This window comes from Theobroma cacao, chromosome 2, assembly GCF_000208745.1.
Source record: "Theobroma cacao cultivar B97-61/B2 chromosome 2, Criollo_cocoa_genome_V2, whole genome shotgun sequence".
NCBI lineage: Eukaryota > Viridiplantae > Streptophyta > Magnoliopsida > Malvales > Malvaceae > Theobroma > Theobroma cacao.
Window position 1 is genome coordinate 7150033 of NC_030851.1, and position 18446 is coordinate 7168478.

General features: G+C 34.1%; 2 protein-coding genes across 3 annotated transcripts; one reads left to right on the forward strand and one right to left on the reverse strand.

The window, feature by feature from the left end:
• On the forward strand, positions 470-4519 carry LOC18608291 (tobamovirus multiplication protein 1). 2 transcript variants are annotated; one of them, XM_007042894.2, is made up of 11 exons: positions 470-817; positions 1564-1654; positions 1739-1791; positions 2363-2455; positions 2548-2619; positions 2739-2811; positions 3033-3078; positions 3159-3222; positions 3416-3469; positions 3556-3633; positions 4181-4519. In XM_007042894.2, exons 1-11 carry the CDS (start codon positions 659-661, stop codon positions 4271-4273), a joined length of 876 nt encoding a protein of 291 aa, XP_007042956.2. In that variant the 5' UTR covers positions 470-658; the 3' UTR covers positions 4274-4519. The 2 variants fall into 2 exon arrangements, with proteins under 2 accessions (XP_007042956.2, XP_017970574.1); XM_018115085.1 differs by having other exon boundaries at positions 663-817; positions 1564-1620.
• On the reverse strand, positions 4924-14618 carry LOC18608292 (calmodulin-binding transcription activator 2). Its single transcript, XM_007042898.2, has 13 exons — positions 14326-14618; positions 13144-13263; positions 12664-12779; positions 12266-12354; positions 11375-11417; positions 10522-10693; positions 10210-10326; positions 9778-10079; positions 8723-9250; positions 7572-8260; positions 6768-7308; positions 6000-6323; positions 4924-5416 (listed from the first exon to the last, which is right to left on the reverse strand). Exons 1-13 carry the CDS (start codon positions 14363-14365, stop codon positions 5303-5305), a joined length of 3195 nt encoding a protein of 1064 aa, XP_007042960.2. The 5' UTR covers positions 14366-14618; the 3' UTR covers positions 4924-5302.

The following is an 18446-nucleotide window of genomic DNA, read 5'->3' on the forward strand; positions in this document are numbered from 1 at the left end:
TTTATAAGATAACTCTTAAAAAAATAATAAATTAACCAAAATCAATCATCTACTTAAAAAAATATAACATTTTAACATTTTCCATGCATTCATGTTCCATTTTTTTTTTCCCGTAACCAGCAGGTCCCATGTCACATTGTACTTATAACATTCTTTTATTTAATAAACTCTAATAAAAAGGGGTAAAACAATCAACAGAAATTTTTTTAATTCTTAAATACGACAGGTAAAGCTACTGTTGCCAAATGAGTAGGAGGCAAAAAAAAAAAAAAAAGGACCGAAGCCCCGAGCGAAAGGAAGAAACAAATGTAGAAAGTCAAGTCAAGCCCGGAAACAGCAATAACCGGTTAGCTTAGCATCGATGTAATAACACGTTGTAAGTTGTAACCATTAACAAAGCAAAAGCAAAGCATGTCCGTTCCGAAATCAACGAATATGCCACCAGCTATGTTCGGCCGTTATACTTTCACACGTGGCATGGTCCTTCCTTCGATGCGTCTTCCCTCCTCTCCCTCAACGTGTCCCCTCCATTCCTTCTCATCTCTCTTCCTCCCTGTCTACTTATTATTATTGTTTTCTATGGATTCTTTTCTCCATTTTTGATCCTTCTTTATTGTTGGTTATATCTATCTTCATTGTTTCATAGTTGCAGAGTCCAATGGTGAGAGTAAAGGATTTTGTTTTAACAGAGAAAATATTCTTGAAATATGGAGGGACGTTTGATTGGTGGGATGAGATTGATGGATCAGAGGAATGGCAGAGATTCATTTTCTACCTGTTATGTGCTTCCTATGCTTTCGTTTCCTTTGTCGCCCTGGTAGTTTCTTTCATCCCTTCGTTTTACTCACCTGCATTTTCATGTTTAGTTGTTTCCAGTGGGATAAAGAATGGAATTGCAAGGAAACAATTCGATCATATGAAAGTTAGAAAGCCATTCATGGATTTTATTTCTTCTCAAGAGGGTTGGTTTACAATGCATGCGATGTTAATGTTAAGTAAGCTTGAATTGTTGCTGCAATATCGGTTTGGCAATCAAATCAAGATTTTCTTTGTTTTTTGTTTGAGTTTAGATTTAGCAGACAGGAGTGATTTCACTCAGGACTAAAATGTTTATTTTGGTTGAAAGAAAATAATGGTTTTAAAGCGGAATGTATTATCAGATATATATATATATTCTTTGATTGGTGATTCTGCGATCAGATGCCTATGTATGTGGCTTCAAGAATGCTCTTAGCATTCCCCCGAAAAGTTTGGCACTGTTGCCTGTATGCAACAATTAAGGTGTTGTTCTTTAGCCTTGTGGGGGAAGCAATCTCATAAATTTCTTTCAAAGTAAATGCCTCATATTTCTTTACTAAATAGATCACTCAACAAAGCAGGTACTTGTTTGTTTGCAGTTGTAATCCCATGGATTGCTGTCATGCTTGAGTCTGTCATATGCTAGTGAGATTCACGTAAATCCAACACTGCTATTTTCCCTCCACTTTCATGTTCTCTGTCCAAAGTCATGAGCACACAATACAAGGTTCTGTTTTCCAATGGCGTTACTGTTTCAATTTTTAGGTACAACTATGCCGAATTCAATTAAGAGTGCCAGAGTATGGGTGGACAACACAAAAGGTTTTCCACTTAATGAACTTTATTGTGAATGGATGTAAGGGTTGTGTATTATCTCTCATACTTCTGCCAGCAGCTGTTTTATTGATTTTTGCTAAAAAATTCTACTGCATTTTAACAGTGAGGGCTGTTCTCTTCGGTTTCTACAAGAGTGTGTTTCTTGTTAAATCCAAGGTATGCATCATTGTTTAGAGTCAATGTGCCTGAGCTCCAATTTTCATGTGTTACTTCTAGTGAAAGAGTATTCGCTGCATCTATATCAGTTTTTTGTTAAATCTGGGACTCCTTTTGATTTCTGGTATTGTGATATGAGAAAACATAAGGGTGGCCATGTCTTGTTATACCTTCATAATAATGACTGCAGAATTAGGACTTTACCTCTTTGTCTGTATAGTTTGGAAGAAAAGTGCAATATACATACATACATACATACATACATACATACATACATACATACATACATACATATGACGTCTGAGAGTTCATTTTGTTTATATTCCAATATCAATAGAAAAGGGTAGAATTTTGATTATTGAAGTAATAAGGGCAAGGCAAAAGTTAGCTCTAAACTTATTAGTTTATGGTCTATTGCAAACTCATCGTAACTTGCTCCACTTTTTTGGTTGTGTTCTTTCTTCGGGGGCAGACCTCTGTCTATAATTCCAATCACTTATCTTCTTAGTAGCTCTACATATTATCTTACTTTTGTTCAGCTTCACTGCCTTAAAATAACATCCTGGTACAGGCACTTGAGATAGTGCTTCTGGATCTTCCTGGTCTTCTGTTTTTTTCAACATATACCTTGCTTGTCCTTTTCTGGGCTGAGATATATTACCAGGTAGACAACTATCCCTTGCTACAAAGTCATTTTACATAAGTAATCACTATAGTATAGTTAATGCTTATGGATTGTTCTTTTTTATTGCTTAGGCAAGAAGTCTTCCTATCAATAAACTTAGGCCTGCCTATTATAGCATCAATGGATTTGTATACTTTGCTCAGGTAAAAGTAAAAATGTAATTCCACATCAGCTATAACTACACCTAAGAAGGAAATGATTGATTTCTGATGTCACTCAACAAAACGCATCTAAGTAAGCCATTTTTTTCTTGGGCTAACAGGCATGCATATGGATTGCTGTAAGATTAAGTCAGAGCCTGCTTGCAGTCGAAATTGCTAGACTCTTCATTTCAGGTAAGTTTTTCTGATTTGAATCTGCTCATTTGCCCTTCTTTAATTTGCATTGAACTGCAAGGATTGAACTGAAATAATTTTGCAATTTTCGATGCTGTAACATGGTTGAAGTAATCCTTTTATGAAGTTGACATATGAATAGCTTTCTAGGAAGTAATGGGCATGTATGGTGACTAAAAAGCTTCTGCACTGGTGTATTTCATTTCATTTTCTTTTTGCAGTTATTTCATTATGTGCTGCATTGGGCTTCATGATATACGGTGGGAGGTAAGAGCTGATATCTACCCTTTGACAGATTTTAGGTTCTGTTCCTTCTCTATTCACATTTCAATTGTTTATGTTGGTAGGTTGTTCTTCATGTTAAGACGATTCCCTATTGAATCCAGAGGCCGTCAAAAAAAGCTGCTTGAGGTTTGTTAATTTGTACTATTGTTAAAGAATTTAACATTGTCAAAGGTGCCTTGTGGATGAAAAGAAAGAAGTTAATTTTGACATCCTTTTTACTGTTTTCCGGGGGGTTATCCTCTTACAATGGGGTTTCTGACTAGTTTCTAGAAGCATGCAAAGAAACTTGGCACTAACATTGACCTTACCTGTATGGCAGGTTGGCTGCGTTACAGGGATCTGCTGTACTTGCTTCTTGATAAGATGCTTTGTGGTGAGCCTTATTTGATTTAAACTAAATACTAGTACATAAACTTCTGCATACAAACCAAAAATCATGTCTATTGGTTTGCTTTGTAGGTTACGCTCTCGGCCTTTGACAAGAATGCAGATCTTGATGTTCTAGATCATCCAATCCTAAATCTTATCTATTACATGGTACATATGACTTCTGGGGTGTACTACTGCATCATTAATGCTACAATTAGATGGAATTCTGGTCAAGTTAGACCTGTTTGTTTGCTTTTCACTCGATACAATTTGATGCTTTCCAGATTGCACATCATGACATACTTGTTGCCTAGAGCTTTTCTGTCATGATCACTAGAGCACAAGATTATTAATTAAACAACCAAGCAGAAGCAGTTGAAAATGTAAGAGTAATATAAGAATGTCTTGGGTTAAGGCCAAGAATTCCAGTCTTGGTCAAAATACATGATTTGGGAGCCTGGGGTTTTGACGTCCTTCCTTTTTGAATATTTTTATGGAAAAGTAGTCTGCAACAAACACTTAGGCTTCATAGATGTTGATGTCCTAAAGCACAGGTCAGGATCACAGTAAACGTAGATAACTAAAAGCATGCGGTGCAATTTTTGAGAATATTTGCCAGTTTATTCTTCCAAGCTCATCCTTTTATGTTCCTACTTGAGCTATGCATTCTCATGGTATTTATCCCTTTGTGTGTCTGTGTGTGTGGATGTGACAGTTAGTAGAAATTCTTCCATCAGCCTTGGTGCTCTTCATCCTTCGGAAATTGCCTCCAAAGCGCGTATCCGATCAGTATCACCCCATTAGATGAAGAGCTGAATGCATTTCTAACTGCAACTTCAAAATCAAATGCTGTGGGAAACTCAGTAAGCTGCTTGATCCATGGTCTAGATTTCCTCAGTCACAGGACTTACATTCTCTCTCCTCTTCCTCATGTTTATTTACTCAACTATTTTCTCAACAGAATCCACTTCATTAACTTTTCGCTACTATCATTTAAAAGTGGCAAGAGAATTTAACATGTATAGTTTTCGCAATTCATAAAGGCAGCAGGAGCATGTTGTTCATCTATTTCTTTCAAATAAGCTTAAAAAGTTAAAATTAAAAAAAAAAAAAAGAGACCCAGTTTTATTTAGAAATGTTTTTGCTGGAATTCTGATGAACATTTCTAAATACTTCCATTCCCATTCTTAGATTTAATACAGAAAGAAATAGAAAATCCTTGACTGCATTGATATAAAAATTTTAAGCTCGGGGAATCAAGGTGTGTTGAGACCCCAAGCACGGCCGTCTCCATTCAAAAACACCAACACCCACCACTGCTCACCAGTCACTAGTTTGTGGTCCACATTTCAATGCCCAAAAATAGTTTCTTTTTCCGGCTATAATATGAGAAATCCTTTGTCTGGGTTTGAGTGTGTCGATTTTGCTCAGATAAAAATAACAAGAGAGATTTGAACACAAGTGAAACACACAAGGAATTACTATGTTCAGATTCCATGAAGTTTCAGACGCACAGCAAATTAGCCCAACCTTAACTCTAGATAATTCATCATTCCTCTCCAACAAGTTTTACAAATAAATCTCCCATGGCACTCAGCAACCAATAAATACTACTCTACCCCTTGAGTTATGAATTTATGATATTAAAAACTAATAATCTGGAATGTAAACCTGCTTTTCTTACGTTACCTAGAAACAAGCAGAGTACATTAGACCCTAAGAAAGCGTTAGATAATTTATATTTACAGACACAATGAAGTTAACTCCTTCATGATGCTGCAATGAAGCTGCCTGTCTATGTACAGGTTGGACATGTAGGGGCAAAGTTTGCAGGAGCTTATTCAAATGCAATTGACATGAAATTGTCATCATCCAATAGAGAGTCAATATCAATAAGGTCTTCATCACCATCAGCTACTTCTTCTGTACTGTTCATAACCATATTGCAAGCCTGCACAAGAATATCTCAAATCATTAGTCCTTAATAATATGTAGAGTGAAAATAATCTTTGAATATGAATTTTATTCTTTGGAAACTTCTTGGATCAAACTAATAAGCACATTTCCACAATCAAAATTATGGCATATGCACCGATCAGTGTGCCTTCAGAAAACCAAAGTGAAGAGAGGGAGACAAAGAGAGGTGCATAGACAAACAGAGATGCAGAGCTCAAAAAATTTACACAATGATTTTAGGACGTCCTAATTCTGAGATACAATCTCAAGAATTTAAAATTGGTCTCATAAGGCTTGGAATGATCTCAATAATCAAGGAAATAAGAGCTCAAACCAGGCTAATGATTGGCCTTAACACAAAGGTCTCTCAATATCCAAAAGAAAATGCTGATGCAGAGCATGGTTGGCCAGTTAGCATCCGGATGAAGCATCAGTGAACATCAAAACAAGGCAAGTTCAATGTGAAAAGACACTATCTGAGACAGATTGACATGTCATGGTTATCTAACATCATTGAAGCCCGCCGATTTTGTAAACTTTACTAAAATAAAAGTTTGTCATAACAAAACTGCATATACCTTATTTTCACGAATTCCTTGAACCAATGTCAGCAGTCTACGATATTGACCTCGTCCTTCAGGATTCTGAGCCATGGACTTTACCCTAGTAAGTGCCTTCTGCAGTCTTTCTTCAGTTTGTTTTCTTCCCTCCTTAAGAAAATCATATTCATCCTCTTTTGTGGGCATGCACTGTGACTCAGGCTCCTTGGTAAGTGCATCCCGCCGAAATCCTCGCAAACCACTCCCTTTACGTCTCCACCGTAAAATAACTTTCTCCAGAATTCCCACTGACCAGATGATTGTTCTATACTGTTTCCTCACCTGGTGTCCTCTTACGTGGGCCTTCACACCATAAAATTAAAAATCAATATTCAAATTCAAATATTTTATAGTTTAGAGGTAACTAATACATGAACAAATCCTGAACACTATGTTTACGATAAAAAATCAATTCATTTTTCCCCATTTTTTGATAAGTACATATAGAGTATAGAAAATGTTGATACTATAATATATAAAAAGAACAAAAGTCATGGCACAGGGACCACCAGAAATCAAATGGACAAAACCCCTAAAAACGAAAGACCCAAATCCCATCATGTTCTTGTCTCTAAGTGAAGTCAGACACAGGAAGAGGATGACACATGCTTCACCACAAAGCAAGCACATAAAGACAATCAGATTATATTATAACCCTTTTCCAATGAAAAAATCAAGTGAAGAAAGAAAAAGGAACACATACTCCAAAACACTTAGACATCAACTAAGATAAAAGCAGCAATTAACCTGGATTTTGACAATTCTTTGCCGGATCAATAAGAATTCTTTTCTTTTCTTCCAACCACGGAATTTTTTCTGGATTTGTGTTGCAGCAGCATGGGCTACCCCTTCACTTTGCAAGGACCTGCGTGCCTTAGCAGTTACAATGGAAATAGCATGTTCATCAGACACAGCATCACCAGATTCAGTCAACTGTTTCCGCTGGAAGGATTGCAACCTGAACATTTGATGAATTCGATCAGCAGCTTGTGTGGCATTACAAACAGCAGTAATTGAATCCTTCAACAGTATGTCTTGCAAATCACTATCATTCACAGGAGTTGCCATTCGCTCTGAAACTGTTTGTACAGCTGCCTTTGCATCATTCATTGTGAGAGAAGAAAGGTAACTGGTCAGGGAAGATTCTGCAAGGAACCCAGATATTCCTTTATGTCCATTATCAGAAGCCAAGTCTGCAGGAGTTCTGCCCAAAGGAAATTCTGGAGATGGGTCCGTAAGTGCTCCAGGATCTGCTCCTAGGAAGACTAGAATGGCAACTGTTTGCTCTCTGCATTTTGGAAAAACATTCAGACACACAACAAAATTATTAGCATAAGTTTTGCTTCTAATACAGCCTTTACTTTTATCATAACCCAATAAACAGATGCAATTAAGCCTAAAATGTTGTCAATTGATTTGATAACCAAAGTACACATTCAACTTACTGTCAATTCAATCAGAAATATGTCAGATCATAAATTGAAGGCTCTAAACCATAATAGTTAAGCTGGTGTAACACATATAAGTAAGATTAAGTATAGAGGTCCTTGCCTGCCACAGAAAGCAGCCCAGTGAAGTGCAGTCCATCCATTCACATCACGAAAATTTATACTAACTCCAGCAGTAACAGTAGGTTTTAGTGCCCAATCATAACCAAGTGCAGCTGCTAAGTGTAGTACACCTTGCCCCTTCTCATCTAATATGTTTGGCCCCTTACCATCTTCCACTATTTTGTGAAGAAGCCATGAGTACAACTTCTCTTTCATCAATTTCTGAAGGAGCCACTCCTTTTCTTCACGTTGAGACAAATCCTTGTCAGATGAGGGGTCTACAATCTGGTGGCATTCCTCTTCCTCTTTCATTAATATAATTTTAGCAATTAAGTCTCGTTTCTCCCCAACACCTTCAAGATGATGATTAAGAGAACTGAAAGATTTCAGAGAAAGTAACATCTGAAATCGTCGCAGCATTTCAGTTGAAGCAACACCATAGATATGTGAAACATGTATGCCTTTAGCAAATCCTGCTCGGTAGTCAAATTCCCGCACTTCACTACAAGCTAACCTGTTGGAACACGTGACATAAAAAGGGACTTGCCCAACACTGTGAGGTGGAGCATGGCAAAAAAGAATACCATCTGCAATAACCTCAGCCGGAACCTCCACTTCCCCAAACATACATGACCAGTTATATTTTGCTACTTCCTCCTGACTCTTCAAAAATGTTCCAATAATCAAAACCTGTTTCATGATGCAGAAAATGAGCAGTGGAAAAGGTCCATTTTTACTAACTTAGCATCTGTCAAATAAGAATAGACGTTTAAAGGAAGTGAGTGGGCAGGGGCAGGGGAAGGGGGTTGAACGACATTCAAAAATACTTACAATGAGGAGGATAATGTACAAACAATAACAATTAAAGTTAAAGAGAAAGAGAATAAAAGAATGATTAAATGAATGCATTGAGGGTTTCAAGCGGTTACATGCTAAGGCTAAGCACACATCAAAATAACAGACAAAAGTAATGTTAATACGATAAAGTTGAACAATGCACAACTAAAAAAAAAAGGTGAAAAAATTAATCAATTTTTAGTAAGAAAGCTGGTGACAGAAAAGGCTTCAAGAATAAGCAAGAAGTTCATTAAAATCCTAAATTTTGCTAGTTGCTGCAGAAACTAAACTCCAGAAACAACAAAACTTTAATACCTCAGTTTCTAAGTCTGTGTAAGCCCACTTTGGCGAAAAATCAACTATGCTGAAAAGTTGGTCTTGGGAGATAGAGGGGCTCAACGAGGCATCATCAGATACATTTCCACACTCAACAGTGCTCCAGGCAATACCAGATGAGGACTGCATCTGCAGATTATCTACTTCTCCAAGTTCTTTAGTAATCCACCGAGAAAAACTGTCAACTTTCTTCAAGCTTTCTTCTCCATCAAGTAAGGATTTTTTCAGAGAGAAAGCATAGTTGATATTTCCCTCCAAATGCATATCATTCTCAGGATATGATTTCATGACAGAATTAGTATCTGCATTGATGAGCTGCGTTTGAAGGTTTTTATGCACAGGCTGCTCATTTAGAACATCATTATTGGTAAATTCCTCAAGAGCATTGGGTAAATGAAAATCATCAGTCTTTTGCTCAAATAACCTAGTATCATATGCCAATTCGAAATTTGATGACTGATCCATGGGCCATTTAGGCAACTCTAAGGCATTGTCAGCCAAAGGAATCTGAAACAAAAGCACTTGAATTAGAACATCTCTATATTGGAATGAATTGAGTGAAAGGTCCAAATAATATAAACATCAAAAGTACAGAAAGTGCAAACAAATCTGTGAAGGAGTTGGTGATTAAACTGGATTTTGTGACTACTAAGTCTGCTAATTACTTAAAATCAAAGCATTAGTACATAAATCACAAGGAAACTAAACCTGACAGATTCGTTAACCATCAAAACTTTTAATAGCCATGACAAGGTTCAGTACTGTATGCCCAATATAGGATAATGAAAAGAAAACCAACTTCTTGCATAAAACATTTTGCATATCAAGAAGCATCATTAAGACATAAAAAAAATTCAGCATTTTGTCTTACAAATTTCTACATGACTATAGATTATATATAAATACTTGCTTACAAAAAGTAATATACTTTTAAGTGTAAATATGAGCTTCCAAGCCTTAATCTCAGAATTTTGACCATTAGATGCAAACTATATGATTAATAACTAGGGTAGAAATGTAATTGCCATAATTACCTGCCAATTTGATTGTGTTGGCAGAAGATTTCCAAACTCCTTGTCAGCACTGTCAACATCTAATTGCTTGCCTTTCATCATTTGTTGCTGGCTGATGCTCATAGTATCAGGTTGGGCAGAAGCCATTGAAGCATGAGAAGATGCAACTGGATATAGAGGCATATATTGTTCCAAGCCTCCTTCCCAAGATGCCAAATCAAGTGTTTTTTGAGCTTCAGTCATGTAAGTACCATAGTCAATACCCATAGGTCTATCTCCATGAAGATGTGAAACTTCATTTACACCAGGAATCGATGACCGACCTTCAAGATCGCATTTTAAGTGTTTCAAGTCACCATCAGGTTCAAATCCAAAATCATGCAAAAGCTTGATGCATAAAGCAATTAATAGAAGTGCATTGATGAAAACGAAATCATAAAAGACAACATTTACCTGGAAAGGGATGTGAAGAATAAGGATTCAAAAAGCCAGGATCCATCTTGTCCATCATAGTAGCATTCCCTACTTGGGGTGATGTAGGGATTCTAGAACTTGCTTGGTGACTGTCCTCTGCATGGGATCTCATGTAAGTTGCATTCAAGAGTTGTATGCATAATGAGGGAGTAAAAAAAAGGACACTTAAGCAGTACTATAGTCAAAAACCACCATTAAACTACATTAAATTCCTTATAGCTTAAGATGATTAAAAGTCAAAAGTGAGCCCCAATATATTGGCGAAAGCATATGAATATGAAAAAAAAATACCAGAATCAGCATCTTCACATAAGGATGTCAAGGTGCTGGTTGGGCTTGCAGAATCTGTATTTCCAGAAGGTGCTTTTGTATGACTAACAGAATAGCTGGAAGTTGAAGGACTGCTTGTTTGGGAATTTGATACATCACCAGTATCTCTGATGCCTCCAATTGTCCTACTGCCCTGAAGAAAAAGAAAGCCATAGTCTGAAATGAGAAAACTTCAACATGTGGAAAGATCCACTATTGAAACGATGTACACATGCACCAGGAAACATCTATAAACCAAGCCTAGAAATCAAACTGTCAAACAATTCATAACTTTGATCAGAAAACAGTAAGAGTTTTAGAAAAACTGAAAAAAAAAACATATATTTGTGAATGTTCAATCAATTAACATTCAAAATTGTAATGCACAGGCAAACGTCCAAGATCTAAATTTAGAACATTAACTTTTAGGAATTATGGATAGTTAAAAGTTAAGCACCAATACAATTTCATGGGCAAATTCAGAACCTAAAATCATGTAGATAAACTCAACTAGCTTTGAATTAGGGCTTAAATGAGCCAACCTAAATTTTATTAGCTTAAGCTTAGGACCAATGACTGCAACAACCACCTGTTACAGTCAGTTCATGTGCATGTCAAAATCATTCAATCCAAAAACCTAAACACCAACATCAAGATGTTTGGCACAAGCTATGAAAGCCTACTGTTCCAATCGTTACCAATAAGTCTACAACCAACCAAGACTAATGTACAACCCCCCAAAACTGGGTGAACTCTATAAGAAAAAGCAAATGTTTATGATGGCAATAGTAAATTGGAAAAATAGTCCAGAAGCACTAAGAGAAGTGAGCAGTACCTTAACTTCCAAGTAGTGGACAAAAACTATATGCATCAACTCCCTATAAGATTAACAAAATCAACAAAATAAACAAAGCTTAGAGACAAGAATATATATAATTCTAAATTACTTAATAAAACAGGAAAGAAGAAAAGTACTATTATTCAAAAACATGGAAATTTAAACAAATAAGAACCCCATTAAATCATAGACCCAGGAGGATTCGAAATATCACAGAACTCAAGAGTACTGTTCCATTATTTGTGATTATAAATTTTTCTAGATCTAGAATTGCTGATATAAGCAATTCAAGCATTGGTATATATCATCTTACTTTACAGGTCAACATAAGAGAAGATGATATATTACTCATTGTAACAGAGACTCGAAAAAAAAAATGAATCAAACCATATTTCTTACACTGCATGAATTCCTCAACCTTAACAACCAGTAGAGACTTCTCAGGAAGCTAACATGTATTACATGGGCCACGAGGCCCAAATCATAAACAAATTTTTGAACCCTGTTAATTGTTAAGCTACTTTATGCCCTCATTAGCTGGGATGCATAAAAGTACCTTTTCTTTCTGGCATTAGAACACAGTTTCAAAGTGAAATATAAATGTAATTAACTGGAATAAAGAAAAACAATAAAGTAGAGCAAAATACATACAACTTTAGGATTGTGATGACACGCTAAAATGCACACATAGCTAACCACCAACCACTCAAAGTTTAGGAGTTAACGAAAATGTTGCATTCATTGAATTTTCAACAGGGTTTTTATGGTTTGAACAATGTCAACAATATTTAAAGAGCAATATAATATATATATATATAGGGAGAGAGAGAGAGACTGATTGCAAAAACAAAAAGAAAAATAATAGTGTACAAATTAATCCCTACTTACTGTTCAAGCATCCAATAACTGCGCCTTTGAAAGTTTTCATTTTCTTCTCCATGGGCATAGTAGCAGTGCAACACATCAATGCTTCCAACCTAAAATTGCTTTAAAGAAGTTACTCTTAGGCAAAACCTCCAGTCCAGGAGCATGAGTCACTAATTTTGTAAAAAAATTATTGTGGTGAGATCAAATAAAATTTTAAGCACGTATCTCACACATGTACTAATGCATGTCTTCACAAATCACCATAAACCCTATACTCTAGACATGACACCAAGACAATCCAACACACATACTTGCAAGGAATTTCAACTTTTCTTGCAAACATGAAGACTCCCTCAATTGCTAAAATAATATACTAACAAGAACAAGAAAACCTCATCATCTATGGCTGCATTACCTACCTTCAGCTTCTCATGAGCTTCCTTCACAGTCTTTCCATCTTTTTTCTTCCTCCAATTATGTCCATCCTTCCTGAAGTATCTTAAAACCTTTCGATCGAAAAGAAAAAGTGAACCACCTGGCAAGTTTAAATTCATGTCAATCTATTTGGTTGTCTTACCCTTAAATCAACCATATCAAATAATCTTTCACAGTTGACATCAATGTTGCCTGTTTTGCTTAAAGCATTTTCTTTCAGCTTTCATGATTGACTAAAACAAGGTTTTAGGAAGGTAAAGTATATGAAAGCAAAGATAGAAGTACAAGTAAGGAGAACCCAAAACTAAGAATAAAACAACATTAATCGACTTCTAAAAAATAATAATTCATCCCAGCATGCTAAAAGCAGCACTTAGTAATCATAATATAATTATGTATATCCACAATAAACAAATATTGTCAAGAATTTTATCCAACTCCAAATGTTTTTTTAATGTTCATACTTGGAGGCCTGTTTGGAGGCTCTGATGAAATATGAAACTTCTGATAATTACGAAGAATTTCACAAATTTCAGCAGGTCGCAACCATCTATGCTGTGCTTCTAATAATATCTGTTCAATATCTGCAAATCAGAAAACAAAAAATTAATTAACAAAAGACTTATTGGCACAAGCAAACATAAAATAACGGAGGAATAAAACCATGAATCTAGATACATCAAAAGAAATATCCATTCATCAGTGCACACATGTCCGAGGGAGTGAAAAAGGAGAAGCGCCTATTTTACCAAAAAGATTCATTTATATTATCAGTAAATGACATTATTGACCTATATTTCACTCTCACAAAATTAAGAACTCTGATAATGAATGAAAAGAATTATCGAACTCAAATCGTGCACCAGTTCTGTGTAATAGGAAACATATGTCATATTGTTAATTTTTGGTTAGAGGGTTCTCAGTTCCATAAAAGAGATAAAACTGCAAATTGTCCATAACCCAAAAAGCTTCTGTCTGCATAACCTAGTATACAAACATAACTTCCGCTTTCATAGCAGATTATCAAGTATCAATTGCACTGCCAATTGATATGTATTACCTAAAATGATCCAGAACCATAGCACATTCTCATATTCACTCAGTCTATTTGATAGAGTTGCTTAGTATTATCTCTTCAGAGTCTTTTACAGTTACAGTGATCTTACTTCAAAGCAACTTTATTGCTATGAGAAACTTTCCACTCTTCAGCGCAAGCAAAAAAATAAACTAAATCTTCATAGATTCCATCACGAACAATAAAACCCTAATTCCTGTAATTTCCAGAGAAATTAAGTTCTTCAATGCTATCCATTCATCAATTATTCCCACCCGGTCACACTAATTGAATCAAGTTATTATCTCTAGACCTAACTCCATTTTCTCAATCAAAAGCCCCGTAAAGTTTCTGCTAAACCAAACACAATTCCACCACGGATCAATATAAAACTAATGGTAACTAAGCAAAAAAAAATACAAAACTAATAGTAATAACAGATTAATAATAATAAAACTCCACGAAAATTCAACTTAAAAGCGCGTTAAAAGAGTAGACGGATCTAAACCAAAAATGAAAAAAAAAAAAACAATCAAATAAATTTTAGAAAAGGAAAAAAAAAAACGGTGAAAAGGACTAGCAGAAAACTGACCTAATCGGGGAGCCAAACTGTACGAGGCTCGATCCGCCATGAGTAGAACGCGAAAAGATCAATCGATTAGTTTTGTTTGAATTTATTTGTTTGATTGTTGAGATAAGCAAGGAATACACGCAGGCTGAGAGGAGGTTTTTTTTTCTTTTTGACTGTCAATTTTTTTCTCCTTTTTTTTAAGTTTATTTATTATAGTGTGTGTGTGTGTGTGCATGTATTTGTGGAGCTGAGAAGACCTTTCGAAATCGAAAATGTGAAAACGATTTTGGGTCCATTTTCCCTGTGTGAAAGTCGAATGGCCGTGGAAGGTTCAGCTCGTGGAATTGTAGCAACTTAATTTGTGCCAATTGGTGGGCCACATCTGGCAGCGCGTTGAACTTCTTAGCAGGGATCTGAAACTTTTACCGCTTTCACCACTTTTTCCGGTTTTATATTTTCAGCTTTCCAAATTTTAATTTTTTTAAAAAATATAACAATAAAAGAGCCAAATTCATGCTTGACAGCGAAACGCCAGATCTAATGCCGTTCCAGGGAAGCTTGTATCGATGGATGTTGATTGTTAGACAGGATAATTGAATGTTGATTTAAATATGATACATTAATGCATTTTCTTAAGTCGGTTGTAATAATAAATGAAAGTAAAGTTTTCATATTGACTAATGACACCAAATGGTCTAGCAAGTCGACTGGTTCAAATTCATATTCAAAGTTTTATTGAAAAATAATCATGATCTTGACAAATGCCACAAGAATTAGAGGTCGAAATTTGAAGAGCTCTTACGGATTCAAAATTTTAATACTAAAATTATAAAAAATTATTTGTAAAATGAGAAACCAAAATATTCTAAATTTGAGTTTGGGTAGGCCGGCTAGCCAAATTGATCTCAAAATCCATTTTCCAAACATAGGTCGAAGCAGTCCTAGATGTACTTTTTGGTATACTTTTCCTTTACTCCCATGTTGTTTTCGTTGTGTTCCAAGTTTATATGTATGAGACCTTGGATTACATAAATTGAAGTTTTTTTTTTCCTTTAAATTACTTTTAAATAATGTACTTATCACTGGATTGCTCCTACTGTTCCGATCACTTTCTTCCCACGTTGAGCTAGTCATGAATTTATGATTACTAGAAAAGTCATGTATTGATATAAATTTATGTGATGAATATTCATTTAATTGTGATTGATACAAAAGAGCATAACTGTATAACATTGTACAAGATGAGTTTAGTCAATATTTTCAATTTGCATTTGGATGGTCTTGCCTTCTATAATAAAAATCGAGGTGGGTGGAATATCATTACATGTCAATGAAAATTATCAATATGTCATCATGTAATAAAAATTAACACTTAATATTTTTACTTTTAGTATTATTAGCTCAAAGATTTCATACACTATTAATACATATACTCTATAAATTATATATATATATATATATACAGTCAATGAAAAAAAATTATCACCTCATCAATAAGTGAATTTAAAAATGCAAAAAATTTTCAAAATAAATGCATAATTTTTATCAAATCAATAGTTTTTTATTTCTTCTCAATCCCATTTTCACTGTTTCTTCCTTCAAAGATTATGTGGAAAATCCTCTCCCTCAGTCCTCTTAACTTTCTCTCCCCTGTCCTGCCGATCATAACTATGACCTTTACGTTGCTTACAGCTCAACATCTGTTTCCATTTTTTTTTCCCTCTCCCTCTTTCTTTGACCTTTTCTGTCTCTTTCCTCTGGTCATTCAATTGATTCTTTTTGGATGTCCGTAGAAAATCCTCCCCTTTAAATTCAAAATTTTAATTCGATGAAGAAAGATGAGTTAGATGTGGATTTCTTCAATGTCATTAAAAAAAAAAAAAGGAAAGGAGTTGGTTGAATATGATTTAAAAAGTGGATGAGTTTATTAACGTGGCAGCATGTGTTAGCTGTTTAAGAAAATGCTTCCCTTTTAAAATTAATTCATGAATGTTAAATTAGATCTTTGTTCTGTTTGATTGATTTGAAACCTACGTAATGAAGCTCATATTATTTTTTGTGTGAATTGATGGGGAAAAGGCATGCAATTGTATTACTAGCACAATGAAAATTTAAAAATTTTTTCTAGTAAAATTAAATTTTAGTTATTTAACATAGACATATCTATAATATATATAAAAGTAAAATAACTGATTGAGTTAATTAGTTGACATTTATCATTCTCAATTGAATTAATTTTTGTATACACTTTACATCAAAATTATGTTATTTTTATATTTGAAGGGTTTTTTTACTTTTATTTATTTTAGTAAAAAATACTTAAAAGCAATAATTTATAACTTTTAATATTTAGAGGATAGATTCATTTAATATTTATCAATTGTAATTTAATATTATTTTCTATCTATATCTTCTTATTCTGTATAAACTTGAATCCACAACATTTAGACATCTATTTTATACATGAATATTTAAATTTCAATAAATATATATCAAGTTCCTTGAACAAAATAAAAAAATTAAGAAGATCTACTCATTTCTCAATATACATAGCACACAGTCATCATTGAATAAACAAATCAACTGAATTTGACAACTTTTAGCATTCATTTTATATATGAAAAACATATACTACTAGAAATTAGTAACTATTTTATATTGATTTCTCAATATACATAACACACAGTCATCATTGAATAAACAAATCAATTGAATTTGACAACATTTAGCCATTCATTTTACATATAAAAAGATAAATACTACTAGAAATTAATAACTATTTTATATTGATAAGATCTTTATATTATACTGTTGTATTATATTCTACAACTATTTATCTTAATCTGCCAATAGAATATGTTATATACTCTCTCATTTCTTAATATTTTATTATACATCTAACAATCTTTGATAAGATTATTGTGTTCTTTGGATAAATACTGTTTTATAACCATATATGTAGGTGCAAGTTTCAGGTAATTGAAACTAAAGCAAATAACTATCTTCAATTAATACCAGTTTATTTTTTCCTCTACCAATAAAAATCATTTATTAATGCGGTTCAGTAATACAATAACACAACAACAGAAATCAAAGAAATGAAAACAAATGTATATGGCCAAAAGAAGAGCAAATTGTCATTATAGTTAGACATATCTAACGATTATATAACAGTTTATATTTCATTAACATTTAGTTAAGTACAAGTTCTGCATCTAAAAAGTTGATATACATAATCTAACAAAAATGAAACTTTCAGATCACAAATGTTATTCATTTTGTTTGAAAAATATATTTTTAATGAAAAAAAATTACTGGATGTTTAACAAGATTAGTATATTCTTTGGTTAAATACTATTTCAAAACCATATATTTAGGAACAACTATTAGTTATTGAAACTAAAGTAAATAACTATATTCAATTAATACCAGTTTATCTTTTCCTTTATCAATAAAAACCATGCATTCATACAGTTAACTAATACAATATAACTCTTTCTACAAACACTTTTAAAAGTACCAAATTTAAATCCGTTCCAACATAATCTATATTTCTTATGATTTTTTTGTAGCGTAGCTACGGATACCATTCTAGTATTAATTAAAGGAATAAGATCATTATACCTTCTGTCATTGGAATCATAATTACAAGATATTCAAACACAATTTCAATCTTAGTACCAAGCTTGAGTTATAACAAGTTGCAAGTTGTTTAATTGTGTAGTCTCCAATAATGATTTATATAAATGACAATTGCGAATAACTCTAAAGGAGAATGACGTTGTTTATGCTTGTCGTAACGTGCGGATCCGTGAACCCGTCCGTCCGACGCGGGCCAAAATTAAATGGTTAGGGAGTCGCCACTAATCTTTTTTTATCTAGGTGTGATTGGTCACCTATTAATCCGATTCTTAATCGAAACGAAGTCCTAAAATTAATTTTAGGTCTGTTGACAGAACGAGAACTGGTCCACGTTTTTTTAGAGATGGGTTCGGGAGTGCGGTTACGCACGTAGAAGGGTTAGCACCTCCGTGACCCCCGTTCCATGAACGATACCATTTAATCATATATTATCTTAACCCATTAATTTTATTCTTATGTTTCCTTAATTGTTATTTATTTAATTTGTCTTTTATTCTATC

What these genes read in the sequence shown, in the direction of transcription:
- LOC18608292 (XM_007042898.2), bottom strand. Translation starts at nt 14,365, where the DNA reads ATGGCGGATCGAGCCTCGTACAGTTTGGCTCCCCGATTAG. An exon ending in ATGTGAAGATGCTGATTCTG is followed by an intron (nt 10,327 to 10,521) that starts GTATTTTTTTTT and finishes GATCCCATGCAG; the next exon opens with AGGACAGTCACCAAGCAAGT. An exon ending in ACACAGACTTAGAAACTGAG is followed by an intron (nt 8,261 to 8,722) that starts GTATTAAAGTTT and finishes ATCATGAAACAG; the next exon opens with GTTTTGATTATTGGAACATT.
- LOC18608291 (XM_007042894.2), top strand. Translation starts at nt 659, where the DNA reads ATGGTGAGAGTAAAGGATTTTGTTTTAACAGAGAAAATATTCTTGAAA. An exon ending in TGCTAGACTCTTCATTTCAG is followed by an intron (nt 2,812 to 3,032) that starts GTAAGTTTTTCT and finishes TTCTTTTTGCAG; the next exon opens with TTATTTCATTATGTGCTGCA. An exon ending in TTCATGATATACGGTGGGAG is followed by an intron (nt 3,079 to 3,158) that starts GTAAGAGCTGAT and finishes TTATGTTGGTAG; the next exon opens with GTTGTTCTTCATGTTAAGAC.